The 19,415-nt window shown below is 36.4% G+C and overlaps 1 protein-coding gene across 7 annotated transcripts in view; it reads right to left on the reverse strand.

Moving 5' to 3' along the window:
* PHKB (phosphorylase kinase regulatory subunit beta) overlaps positions 1 to 19,415 on the reverse strand; it is a 70,162-nt gene that overhangs the window by 31,435 nt on the left and 19,312 nt on the right. For all 7 annotated transcript variants that reach the window (XM_039558143.1, XM_039558145.1, XM_039558138.1 and 4 more), the window contains 7 exons: positions 13,933 to 13,996; positions 11,235 to 11,330; positions 9,417 to 9,614; positions 8,774 to 8,831; positions 6,802 to 6,879; positions 4,821 to 4,979; positions 806 to 900 (listed from right to left, as the gene is read on the reverse strand). In XM_039558143.1, coding sequence (XP_039414077.1) covers positions 806 to 900; positions 4,821 to 4,979; positions 6,802 to 6,879; positions 8,774 to 8,831; positions 9,417 to 9,614; positions 11,235 to 11,330; positions 13,933 to 13,996 — 748 coding nt within the window. The remainder of the gene's footprint in view (positions 1 to 805; positions 901 to 4,820; positions 4,980 to 6,801; positions 6,880 to 8,773; positions 8,832 to 9,416; positions 9,615 to 11,234; positions 11,331 to 13,932; positions 13,997 to 19,415) is intronic.

The following is a 19,415-nucleotide window of genomic DNA, read 5'->3' on the forward strand; positions in this document are numbered from 1 at the left end:
GCTTCAATAACAAATTCACCATGCTGAACAAGGAACTTCTTAAATATACATGCCTCATACCAAGAAATAAAAAAGGCTGAAACACATCTTTTAGTACACATTTCCATACACACAGTTCTTACCTCTTTAATAAAAGAACTCCCCTACATACAGACATGTTCATATCTTGCTATCCCATCCACTACAGATTTGAATTAACTGTGTTTCAAGAAGTCCCCATCCCTGGTCACTCACTCCTGCCATGCATTTAATCCAAATACAGGAGCACATGGAATCACAGAATCATTAAGCCTGGAAAGGACCTTCACAATCATCCAGTCCAACCATTGACCCAACACTCCTAAACCCACCACTGAACCCTGTTCGTAAATGCCACATCTGCACATCCTTTAAATACCTCCAGGGATGGTGTCTCAACCACACCAAAAAAAGAACCTCATCCTTGTAGCTCTTAGGAGCTCTGAATACAAAAAATATTAATATGTTGCAGTTGAAATTACTTTGAAGGTGTAAGAAAAGCAGGCTCATTCTTGCCTTCCTGACATAACTCAAAGACACATACTTATTAGCACCTATTTAAACATACATTTTATCTATCATTTTGACTGCATCACTTAATTTGAAGGCAAATGTGCATCACTTCCCCAAAACTGCAGCTGTTATAATCTTCCTTTTAAAAGCACTCCTCCAGCAATTCAGAAAATATACACACATTGAATACTTTCCTTGAACTTTAACTGCAATATTAGAGCACTTAGATGACAATTTTCCTGTAAAAATATTGTAATACTAAGCTAATGCTTACCTGATTTGAAAATCTCATGCTGATGTTCCGCTGGTCCTCGGGGGGTACATACCGGCCAATGGGGTCGAGATCTTTAGGACTCACTAATTTATCAGCTGAAAGCAAATGACAATAAAAATACAGAATGACTTGAGTACTTTCTGCAGCTTTTGTGAAGAAGTCATGTCAACTTGTGTGTTGTAGTTGGTTCTGCTTTGTTTTAGATTGACTTATAAAAGCACATTCTGAAAAATTCAGAATTCCATTAATTTTAAAATGAGTGACTCAAGCATTGTTCTTGCTACAGCTAATTACAATACTGTAGTATATAAAACCAAACCTTTATTTGCTCACAAAGGTATGTTAGTAGATTAGATGCAGACAACATACTCCACAACACAAGTCACGTAAAAAGCCCTTAATTCACAACCATGGAATTACTCTAGAGCTTTAACTATAAACTTAATGACCATCAAAAATTGTTTAGCTTTGAAGAAAAGCAGACAGCCTCTATCTCAAGGTAATCACATGACTTGAATCCTGGAAAGGACAAGAGATAAAGGTACCTCTCAGTATGGTATCTCACGAAGAAATTGTGAAAAAAAACCTAACTAAAGGTATTTGAAAACTAGCAAAGTCTATGTGGTGTTTTTTACATGGAGGGTGGAGAAACCCTACCAAACCTAAAACCCCAGTATTTTAACCCTCTCCTTAAAAAAAAATTAAGCCCTCCAATAAAAATATACTATTAAAAAGTTTCAGCAAATTCCTGGAATACAGGTTCATAATCGAGTATGAGCTATTATACCCTTAAAATAAGCATTCCCCTGCCAAAATTGTATTTTGACAGGAAACTGTCCAAACTTCATCTAATTTCTGCTACAGAGTAAGTCAAAACACATTCTCATTTCTTCTATCTCAAAGTCAACAATTTTGTACCTATTCTTAAAAGCCCCAACCCAAGGGAATAAGGTATTAATCTAAACCAGGAGTGACTCATGGCTCCACTCAGCTCCATGAGAAAACCAGCTCTGCCTTGATCAGAATGTTTCTGAATGCTACACCACAGAGTAAATGAAGGCAACAGCTTAAAGCTCAAAATATGCCCTGCCTGAAGCTTGCCAGGGCTAGGACTGCACAAAGTAATGGGGCAGTGGGGAGCAAACCTACGGGCAGCAGTGAGGGGCCCTGGCTGGGCAGCGCAGGGGGAAGCCCTGCCAGAACTTCTGCTGCCGGGAGCTCTGCCAGCCCTGGATGCTGTCCTGTCCTCAGCCTCCTGCTGGGACCATGCAGCTGGACTGCAGCCAGGAGAGGACCCTGTTCCTGGCTCTGCACTGCTCCTGCAGGGCCATGATCCATGAACACAAACCCAAGCAAAGCTAGAAGATAGAAGATTGCTATGAACAATAGATTAATATACTGACACATGAATTACCAAACCACATCTGAGCAAACCACTCATCTAAGCTCCAGTCCACACAGAATTCTTATGCTGGCTAAAGGAATGGAAACTACTTGAATTATGTGAAGTACTGCTGATGCAATGAAATAAATTAACCAAATGATTTCAAGATCAATGGGCTCTGCCTCATAGTTCTTAAAAACGAGAGGTTTCCAGGATATATGTTCTATTTCCACTGGTTTTAACACTGATTTACATTGCTCAGTAATTAAAATATATGGTCAGAATAATTTCATATTTAAAGAACTGTATCAATAGACTAATATAAAACAAGCTAACTCCTAGTGAATATTCATCACCATTATCACAAATACAAGTATTGGACTGCAAAAGCAGATTCCTTTGTTAGCTCCTTATCTGCATCAGCAGAAGCTGACAACATTCAATCCATTTGGTCTATAAAAATATTACTAAAACTCTTAGTTCCAGGCAGCACTGAATCCACAGAACAAGATACAAAAATTCTAAGGAAAAACAAAGGAAAGAGAGCTACTAAACAAAAGACTGAGTGAATTTTCAGTTCAGCTGAATACCTGAGATTCCTTTCCCTTACTCCAAAATGGGAACCTTAACATAAAGGTTTTACAAACCTCCTCATCCAAAGCAAGAAGGAAATTCTGTGAAAAACAGCATCACTACCTGCAAAACACATGCTTTTTTCCTTCATAAACAAGTTTTTCAGTTGCATAAACATGGGGTGCCTTCCAACAGTGACACACAGGCACTTTTACTGCCTCTATTACTTGGAGCATTTGTAAGAAGGATCAAAATTTTGATTTCCCTATTTCTGTTTGCCCCTCTGTGGGAGGGTAAGAATTGACTCAGGTTCGTGTTGCTGCATTTAGAAATATTTGGACCTCAAGAGGCAGAGCCCAGGCCCAGAGACAGCAGCAGGAGCTACAAAGGTGATACTGTGTGCTGCCTACACAGCAGGAGTGAGAAGGCTGAACAAACACAAATTAATTGATACCCTGGAGGCAACACAATGATTTCTGAATGGATAATGAAATGGGAAACCAATACCTTCCCAAGATATCAAAGTATTTGGAGCCAGGCTTCCGCTTAATTAGCGGCCACCAACAAGCAAAGTAACACACAAACACTTTCATCAAGGACAAGATTGTTATTCAGGTAGGTTTTCACCAGTAAGGAGCAAAATTGAATGCACCAATTCTAAATTAGTATGAGTAAATGGAGTTCCTGATATAACCAGTGGTGAACACATTGCTGTAAGATCTCCAAACCTTGTTTGCAAGGATTATGACAGAAGCGGGAAAAAATTACATTGAAATTTTGAATATTTTGGGAAAAAAAAAGAGAGGGTGAATGAAAAGTAGCAAATAAAGTGGAAAAAAAGTTTTGAAACAATAAAGGAAACAGTTACTAAAGACAACATTTCAAAAAAAGATTTAGCACAACTATTTAGAAAAAGCAGTGTGTAAGAATGTTCAGCAAAGAACTGAAACACAAGAATGTTATGTTACACAAATAACAGTTAGCAAACTATAAATAGAATTTATTTAACCAGCATTCTGCAGGTACAGAAATACACAAATATTCATAAGATCAATACTAGTGTAACTACTACAGTATACCTACACACACACACACTGGAGAATTACTTGGCTAATACACTTAGAAGACAAATTAGTTTTTTAATTAACAGTGGGATTGCCTGCATTTCCTTTGAAACATTGGCTAAAAGAGGAATTTTGCAAGGAATACAGCAAAACCAAACAGGTGGAGCACCAGACATACCCTGTCCCTCCATAGCTGAAGAGAAATCCACTGTTCTTGCCAACTGCTGAATTTTTAAACTCCCCTTCAATTTTTCTCATTTTTGTTACCAATAGCCTGTTTCCCTTTGGTGGGAAAAATAGTTTCCAGAACTCCATCTACTGATTACCTGCTGATCATGTTAAAATAAATCTTTCTCCTACAAGAAATCCTAAAGAAAAAACCCAACTGTGAAGATTTTTCTGGATTAACCACTCTTTATGCATTAGCCTATAATAAAATCACTTCAAGTAAGACTGAGAGTTAGTTTGTGACTGAAATGCACCGTAACAACCTTCAATGGTCAGACTTTGATACACACTTTCAATTGCTCATACAGTTTCTTCTTTTTAAAAGGGTAAAAATAACACAAGAATAAATCATTAACTTTCTCTGAGACTGCAGCTATTCAAAGTTTCGACCTGTCTTGATTAAAACAGTCAATAATTTTAATTCAATGCTATAAATCACTTACAAACATTACTGTAGAGGTGCAGCTGATACAGTTAACCCAGAAAGCATCACATTAATATATTCTGTCATGAAGAAAAAGAAATAAGAGGGAAAGCCAGGAAAAAAAATAAATCTATCATCTTATTTAGATTTTCAGTACTCTATGAAATATTCCACTAAGCTTTATAGTAGGCGGCATAAAAAAAAAAAAAAGACTGCAAAGCAATTTTTGCCTGACAGAGGACACACAAGCCACTCAAGGTCCATTCAAAACTCAAGCCAGAATGTTGTTCAGATTCAAGAGGAACACAGAGTGCACAGCTGCTGCAGGTGCTCAGCTCTCACCCAGCAGCTTGGCAATGATGTACACGGCCTGGCCCCACAGGAACAGCTTCCCGTCACGCCCGTTGTTACTGGGGAACCTCCTCTGGCTGCCAGGGCTCTTCTTCTCCAGCTCCACAAAGTCAGCAGGCACGTAGTAATACTTGGGGACAACAGGGCACCCTGGAGAATTGGACAGCAAGCACAGCCAGTAAGTAAATATCACTTTCCTCATTATTTGACTGGCATCCTCTAATAAAGCTGAAGTGGATCCAAACCAGGAAAAATTGCACCCCAGTAACAGTTTGATTGAACAGAGATTGTCATTCATTGTTATCTCTGCAGTGAGGAATCCCAGGACAATACTAAACTACTTTGTATTTCACCAGACATTTCCTCAGAATTTCTACCCAGAACAGGTATGTTATCTGTGCAGCACCTTCTGTGCAAACTAAAACTAAAAAAGTCACCTGAAGGAAAATGCAGTTCAGTTAAGAAGGCTTAACCAAAAGCAATGAACGCTGGGTCCCAGTGAAACACTTGGGGTATTGTGCCCCCCAGTTAACACAGGCTCAGTATCAGACAACTCTTTCCAACTAAAATTCCTGCTCAAAACAACTCAACTTGGTTTTGCACACTTTTATTCATTAAATGTTTAAAACCAACACTTGAACTTTGAAACAACATGAAACAAAATGGCATAACTTCTCTACTGGAAGATACATACCTTGTATCTAGAATTATGCCACAAGTATTGCTGATCATTGGAGATCAATTAACGTTATATCAAAACTCTTTAAGTGGACATGCATCAGGAATTGTGAGACATGATTACAAATGATTGACCTAATTACATGAAATTGAAAAGCAAATTAATATGCTTCCCGCATAATTTAATTCCACCTTAATATGGCTCTACTCTTGAATTAATTTGGATAAAGAACAGGTGATAAACAGAATAAAGTTGTAGTGTTTTACTCTTTGCTTAGAAAAACAACCTTAGTGGGAAGAAGCCAAGAAAAAATGGAAAAGAGAGAGTTATTAGAGAGACAATGTTCAAATGAGTGAGGCACCAAAACACATCCAGAAATTTTAAGACCTGGCATTTGTGATGACATTCAACAAAAGGAGCCACAAGATTAATTTAGTGTCCACAAAACTTCAAATACTCATTAATAATCAGAAAAAAGCACCAACCAGCAAGAAAAATTTGCTACATAATGCAAATTTGGTAAGGGAATGTTTGATTGTCTTAAAGAAATTAACTTCAAAAAGTTTAAAGAACAAGTCATATTCTGCATGTACTTGCATAACTGTACCACAGATGTAAGAACAGGTGACTAAAATGCTGAGTTTTAAAACTGGATTGTTCTGTTCTCAGGCCATTTCTTTTCCTCCCACTCAAACTTACGGTCTTTTTTTTAACTAAATTTTGGATGGATGTACCTGACAAGGTCACTATTAGCCTTATCTGCAGTGCCACAAAAATCCTGAAGCGCACAATTTAAATAAGAGAACATTTATATTTAAATGATTATATTGCTACTTTCCCACCTCTAAGCTGGAAACAATTTCACATGCATATACCAAATTATTTTTTAAAGCTTTCAGAATTAAGTGACAATGAATGATGTGTCCAAGTGGGACAGTGAAACACTCTGACTGCTGGTAGTTAATATTTGCCTGAAAAGTCAAAGTGAACTTTGTAAACAATGAAGCAGAGGTGAAGGAGGGGAGGAATGAGTGGGCACAGTGTAAATCTTACATTAGTATCAGTAGCATTTTTCCAGATAACGTTATTTTTATTATCACACTTTATGATGCCATGTATCTACACAAAAGAGGTTATTTTAGAATTAGTATTTTGCCATTGGGAAACATGTTGATATTCTTACTTCTCCTTTGCTCTGACCACAATATACATTAATAGGAAGGTCAATTTTTTTATAATTTCAGATCAATAAAAAGCTACAAGTGTTTCAGAAGAACCATTTCCAGATAATACCTTCAGGTGTATGTTGAAGCAGAGGGTCCAGAAGATCCTGATATTCCTTTACTTGTGTAGGATTTCCTTTAAAAATGCCTAAAAATAATCAAACAATAATTGATTTAATGGAAGAAATAATTTTTCCATGACCTTGAAGTTCATAAAAGAAGAAGAAAAAAAATTCCAGTGTTTACTTTTCAAAACTAAATATTTAGTGCCTACACACTAAATAGCTCATGAAAAGTAAAAGATGGATCTGTAGATCACAACAGTCAACTCCCTGATGCTGCTTTTTGGGAGGCACTGGTATGCTTGGGACTACCAGTCCCTTAAAAGTTGTTTTAGCAGAACTTCCCAAGATGAATCTGATGAATACCAGCATGATCAATGTTCAGTTTATTGAAAGTTCTTAAATGAAAATATATATTAACAATATAAAACCCTTTTCTGCTCAAAGAAAACACATCTATTTGACAAGCAAGGTGATGTTTTAAAGTAGAATATTTTTTAACATTTAAAGGGGAACAAGCTAGATAAAAACTTTACATCATAAATCTTATACTAATATTCCCTTTTTCAACCACCAAATTTTTTTTCTTTCCATGGCTCTTCAGTGCTCCATCAAACCCAAAGCTTGACAAGTATTGTTCACTACATTTTCAAATATTCCTGAGTATATACAGGAGTATATATAGTTGCCAAGAGACACAAATGCAATCAAAGTTTGCACACAAAAAAGGGTCTGTTTTAAGTGACACACCGGACTATTTCAAAACACTCAAGGATCGTCATGACGTAAGAGCAGTATCTGCTCCTCCCATGTCATTGTCTTTTTGCCATTGCTGAGTATACACTTCAAATTTTGCATTAAGAAAGCCTGTGGCTTTGGAGACATTTGCACAAAATCTACTAACAGAATTGTTCTACTGTCTAGAAGTGTGGGCCAAGCAAAAAGGACAAGGACAGTATGTGCAAAGTATGTATTTTTTAGGGTTTTTTGTATACAAGAAGAGTAAAATGCTTTTTTTATTCTTTTGCTAACTTCAGTTGAAGATGACTGTATTTTTGTTCTCAAAACTGCAAGTGGGCAGCATTAAATGTCAGTGCCTTTCTCCTCAGTTTTGGGCCTCACTGTTCGAAAAATGTCAAACATTTCTTTAGAAATATCAGTTGTGAAACCTTATTAGATCTTCAAACACAATACTTTAGTCTGTGGGTGGCCGCAGACAGAGGAGTCGAGGCTGATGGCAGATTTCTGTGCCCCTCGCTGTCTTTATCTGAAAACTATTCAACATGCTACAGGAGAAAGAAAAGATGGACAGATTTTACTCCATCTAAAAATCTTTTTGACAGTTGTAACCCTACTCATTTTCTTACCCAGACTTCTGTTCTATGCAAGTTTTAGCTTCTATCCTGAAATCATCCCTTGAACTTCTCTGGTGTGTCTCCTGTCCTCAAGTCAAGGGCTAGGTAATGTTGTTTTTGTTGCTCTTGTTTTGATTTTTATTTTATTATTCAGTCAGACTGACTACATGAAAAATCGTGGCCAGGAGGAAATTAGACCTTTCCTGGTTCCCTTTCTTCTCTTCTGAATTCTCATTCAATTGCCACACAATGCTGAACTTGAAAAGCCCTGGTGCACATTGAGCATGTCAGTGTGTTCTCCCTCCCTGTTCTCTCCCGTGCTGCTGTGAAGTTCTGATACATCTGAAAGTTTTTAGGCTTAAAAGGCAATGCAGGACAATGCCACAGATTGAAGCTTGTAACAAACCCTTATTGAGTTACATTCTAAAACCAGTGCACATTAGAAATGCTGAAATACAGGGATGCTTGGGGTTTTTTAACCCAGGAGGCAGAACTCTCAATGAGATGTTTAGTGTCACTGCATTATGGTTTACTTTGGCAGGACAGGAAAATAATTTTGTATCTTTCCTCTAAAAGCTCATCTCTCTAATGCCTTTAAGGAACAGGAATGTAAAGCTATACTTACCATCAATTATCATAAAAATAAAAAACAGAGGGAATTCACACTCAATGCCATCAAAAAGCTGCAAAGAAGGAAAATTCATCAGACATTTCATCATTTTCATTTAAGGACATGTATCTGAATAACCCTGTTGAATAATTTCTAAGCAACAAAAGACAAACATGAATGCAAAAATATTTTAGTACATTTAGGTTATCGCTTCTTAATTCTGTGGGCACTTTAACTGTGCCTTTATGTCTGCTGTGGCTTGCTCTCAAGCAGAATATTTAAATAATCTATTTTTTATTTTTCACAGAGAAACTACGGGGGAAAAAAGAAACAAATTTTCATTTAGATAACCTTAACTGATAAATACTGTGATCAAAAGCAAAACTGTTTTCCACACACTCAGACTGTAGTCAGCTGTGAAATGAAATGATAAATAATTTCCTTATTTGTTATGTGAAATCAACTGTACCCTAAATGTAAATGAAAGCACATTCATTACAAAACAAACCAATGACTCACTTGCTGACTTAGCAATCTCTGAAAACTGCACATGCAAATTACAGAAGGCATCTCCTTGCCTTGAAGCCTTTAGGAATCCCTGTGCAATTCTGATTCCAGGGCCTGGAGGGGTGTCAGGTACATGGGACAGGAATTTTACCTTAATTTCTGCTGGTTTATAATAACGCCGCGTTCTGTCCTCCAGGGCTGTTCTGTACCCATCTCTCAGAAATCTTTTAAATCCATATTTTCCTTTCAACTTCCTAATAATTTTATCTAGTGTTTGACCAAACAGAACCTCATCATCCAAAGCAAATGCAGGATAACTAAGACAGGGCAGAAGAGCTGCATCAGTATTCTGTAGCAGAGGGAGAAATAGGACATTACAAATTTAATTAGATCTCTGACAATTATTTGATGCACAAACAAAGACTGTTTAACTCACTAAGTGAAATACACATTTGGAACATTATCAAAATCATAGCACTAATATAGGGAAATAGTGTGCAAAATAAGACTTCTTAGCAAGTATCAGGATAAACTACAAACCAAATGTGCAGATACACAATTTAGAAGAGAACTCCATTTGACTCAGAATGTCACCTGTTTTACAGCTGATCATATGCAGGCATAATTGAAAACATTCTAACACTTTGTGTTTGGGGATTTTTATTTGTTTGTTTGCTTTTTAAATATATTCTCCAGATTATTCCTGGAGGAAACACAAACATTTGGGTATCATATGCTCAAAAAGAAGCACAAATATTTTATGAAGGTGCAATGCTGAAAAGTACCTATGATTAAATCATCATTTCTGAACAGCTTTTCCAGAAATATTCTTAGGGTGCTGAAACAAACAAGCCTATCTGTCAATTAGGAAGAAAAGAGAATAATTCCAAAAAAAAGTATGAGCAACCTTCTCAGGAACCATGTGGATCTATTCGGAATTAAAAACACAAGAAAAATTACTAACTAGTGCATCACCTCTACAGGTAAGCTTCCAGAAACACACAAGAAAGTATTCTTTTCTGCTGATATAGCCAAGATAGTCAACTGTTTAAAATAACTGTTTTTTCCAATATGACTGACACGAACTCGTAAAAGGAAGAAAAGGACACAAAGATTTCTATGGGACAAGTAAGTTATAAAATCAGCTTCTGTTGGAATATTTCAAGTCTCCAGCAAATAACAAACAACAAGAGTTCTAAAAGACCATTTGACTATTAAAAAAGTAGCTGACAGTGCCTTTTATTTTAATTATCCAGCACATTACAACTCTGCTGTAATTCTTCTACACAATAAGTAAACTATTAATGTATAAGATTAATAGCCTGTTTCATGAACAAAACTGCTATTATATTCCAGAATGAATAAAAAAGCAGAACTCTATTATCACTCAGTTTAAATTACTGATTTTCTAACACCAAATTTACCTTTGATGCTAGTACTGAAATAGATGTTTTTTTGACTAATCTATACTTATGTCACTTAGATTTACTCACTGAGGAAATACATTTGTAACAATAGCTTATAACAAAAAGAAATCACTCATATTCAGCAATTTATGATAAGCTAACCTTAAAGGCTTGTTTCCCAGACAAAACAAAGAATTAAAGCTAAAACAAAGGGTCTCAAAAGTGCAGACACGGTGTATAGTGGAAACTAGGCCAAAAGAAAAACAAATTACCAAGGCTGCAAATCTCACTTAAGTTATTTCAAATTTTATTTCAAAACTGTTTAGAAAGCTACCAAGAGGTTAACATTTTAATCTAAGTATTAAAAAAATAAAGAACACCATTTTCATTCCTCTTCAGAAAAACTACTGCATCACAGTGACACTTAAGAAGCAAAGATTTAACACGTTCCAAGTAAATTTCACCTTTATCAGGCAGATCAGAAGGTCCACCATACAACTAAAAATTCACATCCATTCGTTTTCTCCACACTCTGTTGAGGTGAATTTCTTTTAATGACTTACATGAGACCTTGACTCCCGGGGCAGCAATGAGCACAGGGTCTGTCTGTTCCGGTTATGGGCATCAAAATCCACAAATATAACAGACCAAGAGCAGCCCTGTGAACACAACATTGCATTTGTTTAAGGGAGAGGGAAGAAGGTTGGTGCATCCTGCTGAAACTCACTGGTTCTGTGTTTAATTTGTGTTGTCATTGCTTGATAGCTGAAAATTTTAATCAGAAAACATAGCACAACATCAAGTTGAAAATATTTTGGTTTTCAAATATACTGAAGTATAGCCAAAATTAGATGGTTTGATCACTGATTAGTAATTATATGATTCATTCAAGCTATTAACTCTTCCATTAATTCTTGAAGAATGAGGCCTGTATTAAGGACAAACAAAAGTGGTTGTTCGTCCTTATGAATGCAGGAAATGTTCTAAACAGTGATGCTGAATATTTCACTACAAGTCAGTTAGCAAACATACAACTGGATATTCAGCACAGGTAATGCTTTGGAAAAGGACTTTCATAGCAAATAAAAATGTTCTGCTTTTCAGTTATTTTAAGGACTGCATTATCAACATTTTGCTCCTTAGCAAAATCTACTTCCTTATAAAATCAGCAATTTTACACTATATTTCTCTGTCAACTTCTTGATGCTTCCTGAAACACTCAATCCCCCTGGCTGAGATAGAGTTTAAACAGAATCAATACATTTAGAAGTATTACCAGTAAGCAACTTCTGGCAAACTCTGGTTTGTTAATGAACAGGTATCTTCATACATGTTGCAACTGATAACGAATCTCAGGATCACTCCCTGACTGGAAGACACATTCAATGTGAATTCATTCCACTAAGGTCATAAATACCAGAAATTTTCATAAATCCACCAAATTTCTTCTAAACAACAGTCAGTTTTTTTGGTATACTACTTTCCTAGGAAGACTGTTCTAGAGCCCACCATTCTATTTATTAAAAACTTTAATTTCCAGTGAAGTTTCTACATAAATACCTCACCACACTTCTTCGTGTGTCAGTACTACCATCCACTGAGACACCTTTCCAAAGGGTTTTATTCTTACTCTTTAACTGCACTCTAAGTATACACACATATAAAAATACTCAGCTTTTGCTTTACTAGGGTAAGCAAAACATTTAGTTCACTGTCCTCATGGAAAATATAATCTGTTTTCTCAGTCATTCTAGCAAGATATACCCTGAATAGTGCTGCAGTAAGAATGTACACAAATAATCACATTGGCTTTGATGATTTGTTAACTTTCTTCTTAATCCAGATTCTGATTATTCACAAATCTCTAAACTCATCTACAAACTCTGAACACAACCTGCCTACACACACAGTTCCAAAATCTGTGATGCAGGGAAGGATTCTCTGGGGATTCAGGAGCAGGCTCATTTGCATTTTGTAAACCCACAAGCACCTTGTTTGACAAATGAACTACTTTTCACTCCTCTAAAGAACTGTAAACTTCTGTAGTAAGAACACCTTACAAAGACTTGATTTATGAAAAAATCTTTTTAAATTGTTTTTGCCCAAACCAATAGAGGACACGCAGCTCATACACAAATGACTGGTCCCACTCTGCCCAGGTCAGCCTTTAACATGTTCCTCGTGCTGTAAGTAGTGATTCCCCAGCAGTGATTTATGCAGGTTGCACCTGTGCAGCTGCAGGTGCAAACAAGTCTCTTGAGGGGCTCAGTGGGATTTCTCAAAGCTACTGGAACACAGCTGGAGCTAAGAACAAAGGCAAACTCTGCACAGACTGAAGGTCAAAATGGGTTCTGTTAATGCCAACTACAGATTTCGGAAACAAACTCTCAAAGCATTTAAACTGGTCTTGCTTCAGCAATTTATTCATCCATTTCAGAACTCAGCCAAGAATAATTTGGAAACCCAGCAGCCATGTTTACTTGAAACTGTTGGGAAGGTAAAGATTATAGATAAATATCATTTGTGAAATAATAACAATGCATGTATAGTGTCTGATCATTATTGAAGATCCTTACTAGCTCCTAGTTCTTAAGACTTGACATCAGCTTTTAGAACGTATGGCATCTCTCTTCCATGTGTGCATTTTCTAAACCCTTAATTTGGAAGAGTAGTCTTTTATTTTAGCTACAGACTACTGTAGGTATAGCACCAAAAAGAAAGATGCACATAGAAGGGGAATACAAGGCAGACAGAAACGTCTCAGAAAAGGTTTGCTTTCCTAATTGATCCAAGCCATATGAAAGGATGAGAAAAGACTTTATGGCTGTGCAACACACTGAAATAAAAAACAGGTTAAAAAGTGGGATTACATAAAAGCAGCTTGGTTAAAGTCTTGGTCAAAAGCCACGTGAAGGAAGCAGACAAAAGGAAGGCAATGCTTGAAGGTGGAGGAATACTCTAGTAACAGCAACAGATAAAGCTCTGAAGGAAAAAACCATTTTGGCAACAAAATTATTTTTAAGACTAAGCTGCCACTGCTTTAGAATTTTTTTAAGGGAAAATCCCAAGTAATTCTTGTTAGTAAGAGCACTAATGATTTTATCAGATAAATTCTGTACCTGAAACAGCAGCAGTTTGCAAACTAACTCACTTTAAAGCTGGAATCCAACAAATGTGCTAGATACTTCTGAATACCCTCTGATCCACCCTGTAAATCATTATTGCTAACAAAAAAGGAGGAAAACCAAACACTTTTATTACCTGATTTCCAAAGAGATTGAAACCGTTAATTGCTTCTAAAGCGGCTTTTGCCAGCCCCACGGAGCTGAGAACAAAACAAAAACACAGAGATATCACAATTCAAGCCCAGGCTAAAACTTCACACACTTGACAGATTTCAGTGCCATGATCTTTTCTTGATTTGCATTTTGTGCTTAACCTTAATGTTAATAAAATGATGAAGCAGCAGATTTGGGGTTGTTTTGGTGGTAGGTTGTTTTTTCTTTTCTCTGAAATACTACTCAGCATTTTTATTTGCCTTCAAATGTCAGAGACCATCTGAAAAAAGCACTTCTGTTCTCACCTTGCTATCAGACATCTGGCATTACGTATTTCAAGGTCTTGCTAATAGTGTACAGAGGATTTACTTCAGCACAATTTTTCAAACCAGCTCTCAAGCATTAAACTTCAAAAGACTGATTTCTAGCTTTCAATATAATAAAAGAACTCATCAATCCAGATTCATAAGAGAAGGATTTTCCAATGTCAACTATATAGAACCACATCTTTTATTTCACCCCATCACGAAGAAAACAGGACCCAGATATTCTATCAACAAGACTTCAAGTTAGCACTCACACTTAAAGACATTATGGACTAAAATCACTAATAACTATACAATTTAAAAATCAAATTCTATATTAAAATTGTTTATTAACTATCATGTAAATTCTACAGTACAAATAAAAATATACATTTTAACAAAGTCTTTTCATTAAAAAAGTGTAGTTTTCTATTTTCCTTGTGAGTACTTAAAAAAAAAGTGAAGAAGCATTCTTCTCCTCTCAGTTTCACTCCTCTCTTTTTCTCAGCTTTAAAGAATATATAATTACAGAGAGGCCAATTTCACTTATGTCCATTCAACTGCAGTAAGGAACTAAAGCATTAACATACACATAAAACACTACATTTTTTGCATGTTGATTCCAAAATTCCAGACATTATGGTCACATGGCATCCAAAAGTAAAATGTTACATGAGCTATTTCCTGAAAGTCCCAGTGTAGCGGTCCCAGGTTTCTGACAGTTCTGTCGAATGCAAACACTGCAGGTAGGGAAAGGCCTTTGCTCTGCTCACTCAGTGGTTACAGACAAGTGTACGACCTGGAATTACTCCAGAGGCCCAGCTAATTAAACAAACACCTCTTACATTCTCTTAGGCAGTCTGGTAAAACAGATTCAGAGCATCCAGTGAAACAAAGCATAGTTTGTTTATAAAAATAACTAATGAAACACTGAGTTATAGTAAATACTCAGATAATAAGCACTAACAATTCCCAACTTCTACAGAAGAGGAGTTGTGACTGTATTGACAAACAACTTCATCACTCAGCGCCCCCCCCCCCCCCCCCAAAAAAAATTTACAAGACTCAAATTGGCAGAAATCTGCAAACAGGGACTGTGCTTCAATCTTTATTTTTCTATACTCCATGCTGCACTCTGAGATGGAAGCAAACATTTTACCTTACTGTAAATAAACTGATTTTTACTATCTATTAATGCAAAATATGAAATTTCTAACTAACCCAAAATATGAAATTACTAACTAGCCCATATTTTAAATTTTAAATTTTAAATATTACACAGAAAATATTGAAAATAATGAAAAAAATTTAGTGCAGTTACAGGATTTGTATTTTTAAATATTACTTTACCTGTATTCATTCTAATATTAGAAATACTTTAGACTGATTTCACACTTTATCATTTATAAACCTCCATGTTCCTTTCTGAAACACTGCCAGAAATAATACTCCTGGGTGTCAGTTCTAATTGGTGCAACAAGAGAAAGCTGACCAGCTTAACCACAGCCTGCTCTGAGCAGCTGCCTCACCTCGGTGTCTTCTGATGCTGAAAGCTTTTAGAGCTGGAGAATGAGATGAAGAAATAAACTGAACTCAGAAGTGCTGTGAATGTAATTATTTTTCTGGCTTTGTTTCAAATACCAAAAAACAATGTAATTGTTCTAAAAAATTGCTCTATTCTAATTATCACCTAGTAATTAATCAAAAAAATTGACATGATGACTCAGAACAGAACTTTTCAGAGGAATTAATATTATTATCAAACTGCATATACAGAAGATGAAAATCAGAGAAATCCTGCACACTGAAGGCTGCATCACATGTTAAAATCTCGTATTTCCCTTTCAAGTAACAGTACTAATACCAACATTACACATTTTCAGAGTGAGAAAAAAGTTACTGATAAAAGGTAGAGAAGTAATAAATGTTCAACTGGTATTCAGATAACATAAAACTACTTAATCTGTCTACAAAATAGGATGATACTGCTTGAGGGAAGTTCAAGGCAAATATGTATAGCTTCCTTGAAATCATCTCTACTTTGCAGACTCAGTCATTATTCTACAGTAAGAATAATTTAATAATTACTGTCATTGATCACCATTTTTCTATCTCTAGTTATTGAAAGCCCATGGAGACTTCACTACTGTCACAATTACTTGCAAGTGACCATATAAATGTCCCAACATTGTCAATCACTCCCTTAACCACAGACACAAGTACTACTTGGGTTATCAAAAGTTTTATGGGTAAATGACAGGAGGAAGTAACTTTGAAAGAAAAAAAGAAGTCTGTGAACAGCCTTTGTATCAAGTGTGTCTTTAGAAGAGTGAACAATCACACAGCACAGCGCACTTCAGGACTGTGATCACACTTCACACATTTCATTCCTACTGATTCATGCCCTCCTGTTGGGCAAATTACTAAAGAGATTTTACAATAAACATTATGCTCATGTCTTTGTCTAGAAAATACATTCCTCATACTCTACAATTTAGTAACAAAAGAAATGGAGTGTCTTAACAAAATGATTTAATGGCAAAATGTATTTAATAAATACATTCCTCCTCATTAAGCCACTATGAACACACTGTACCAACTTGTGGGACTCTGCCTGGAGAAAAAGGTGCTTACTTGGAGGTGGTCCCAAAACAAAACCTAACCCAAACCCTCTTGAAACGTTCCTCTGAAAATTTCAGAGGATCAGTAAGTCATTGGCTGGAAGGGACATATTGAACTCATCTAGCCCTACAAAGCCATATAACATAACCAAGACCAATTTAAGTAAACCACATTCTCAACTAGACAAGTCTCAAAAACCTGCAAGAATGGAGGTTCTGTTTTGAGTATCCTGTTCTTTCCTTCACTGTGCTTCAAATGAAAAGGTTTCTCCTTAATTTCCTCACTGAACCTCACCAGGTGCAATCCTTAGACCTTACTGGAGCCACCAATTATTTTAATGTGTCAAGGATTATCAAAAGCAATCCTGCAATCATAGTGCTATGGGTAACATTTGACCATGAGCCATATTTAGGGCAGGGGAAGATGAGACTAACCTAGAGAAACCACTTACAGCTTGCTAAAAGAGGTTTAGTAAATGCACTAAAACAACATTCATAATTCCCACTAACTTTTAATTGTTAGATTCACCTCCTCAGTAAAATACTTGAGGGCAAACACTAAAATTCGCATATTCTTAGCAAATATAAATCAAAATACACCTTCAAGTATATCCACCCTTAACCCTCCTCCCATTCAATTTCTTGCCTCCATTCGAGTGCTGTGCATTTCAACTGCCATATCAAACACCACAGAGGATGTGAAAAATAAGCAAACAAGAAAAGATTTCTACATCACTAATAATTTTGTAACTATATAACCCAAAATGAAGAAGGAAGGACAGCACTATAGCAATGTAACACCTGCACTCCAGAGAAGAGCAAGACCGAGGCTCTGCAGTCCCGCATTCAGAATATGAGGATGCTGCACTTTGGCAATTTCCTCGTTCTCACAGTGCATATGGGAGGTGTCAGAGGCAGTTTGCACAGGTACTCAGCAGATGCCTGCAGAGCAGCTTGATCAAATGGTTACAGGACAAATCATTTTTCTGAAGTTCAGCCGTATGGGAAGGGATCACACTACAATAAAATCTTGCCTTTGAACCAATAAAAGACATTAATTTACATACATCAGTGAAGACCTGCTCCACAGAGTGTTTTGCTATTTATCATTTATTAGAAGTGTTTGGAGCTGTACTAAGAGAGAATACCAAGGCTGTGAAGGCTTAAAATATCTGCATCTTTTATCATGGGCCATAATGTGCAGCTGTTATTCACAGACTTCCAATTGTATAATATCCTCTTGGAAAAGAAAGCCTCTTTCAATAAAAGACAAGAATTCCCTACTCATTCTGAAAGCAAACACAGCCTGTATGGAGATTTCCAGCAGAGGCTTTAAGGGTCAGGAGTGCACCATCCATAACACTGACCCTGAAGAGACCACTCTGGGGTCCAAAACCACAGAAGACACACAACATCATTTGTGAGTAGACCTGATACTCGTAATTGCTTCACCAATCTAAAACAAAAATGTTTTTATAGCTCTCTTTGGTAGATACAATTGGAACATAAAGTATAAAGAGTATCTCAGTGTACCCAGGGCTTTCCTCAATAATATCTAAATATGTCTTTTGATGCATGTTTCCTGTCCATTTTTCCTGATTTATGAGAACAAGGGAAATTGCCTACCAGCTTTCTACAATGAAGCACAGTGCCCACACATACACAAAGAAAGATAAATAGGGGCAATACCTGTTTCTGATGACCAAAGTCTACTTCTTAAATTAGGATCAAGCTCTGCGCTTCCCTTTGTGCTAGCTCAATGATCTGTTAGATTGGCCCAGTCCATCTCACAAAAGTTTACCCTTAAAAAATCCAACTTATAAATGTCAGTCTAGATTAAGACAAAACAACATGCCCATTTCCATCTGCTTAAAAGATGCTCAGTTTTCCCTGGAGGAAATTCACATACTGAATAACCAGAATGCTGCAAACAACAGCAGGCACAGGAGTTTCAGTGTTCCTTTTGCACATTTCTATGAGATGAGATGTGGAAAGAAGCATTCGATTCTCTATGTGAATGCTCATGTAGTCTGGCATTTGACAATTCTGCAGACACAGTAGGAGAAAACAAAACCAGCAAAGTAATAAAGCAGATTATAGAACAACAACTTGGATTTTTTAGCTCTCATATTGATACAAATGTTCTATAAAAGCCCTGAAAAAACGGACTAAATTAAGAGTTTTGCTGCAAGAACATGTAACTATACCAACAGGTTAAAATATACATGCCTGCATGTGGACTAAAAAAAAAAATTCATTCTCAAATGACACCACAGATTTGTTTGACAATATTGAAGACTGGAAGAAACGTGTATTCTTTGCAAGCCCTTGATAATTAGGATGGTCAACAGTGTTTTACAAATCCTGAGATATCCGATCTATATCCATTTTTATGATTAATAAAACCTCAGAAGTCACAAAGTGAAGAAAACAATAGTAAAACTAGAAAAATCAAGTTGTCAGATTACAGATTTGATCCTTCAAGGCAGACAGCACATGAGCAATTCCAGTGAGGTGAGCAGGACCACTCCAGCATTAAA

Source organism: Corvus cornix, chromosome 11 (genome assembly GCF_000738735.6).
Source record: "Corvus cornix cornix isolate S_Up_H32 chromosome 11, ASM73873v5, whole genome shotgun sequence".
NCBI classification, from domain to species: domain Eukaryota; kingdom Metazoa; phylum Chordata; class Aves; order Passeriformes; family Corvidae; genus Corvus; species Corvus cornix.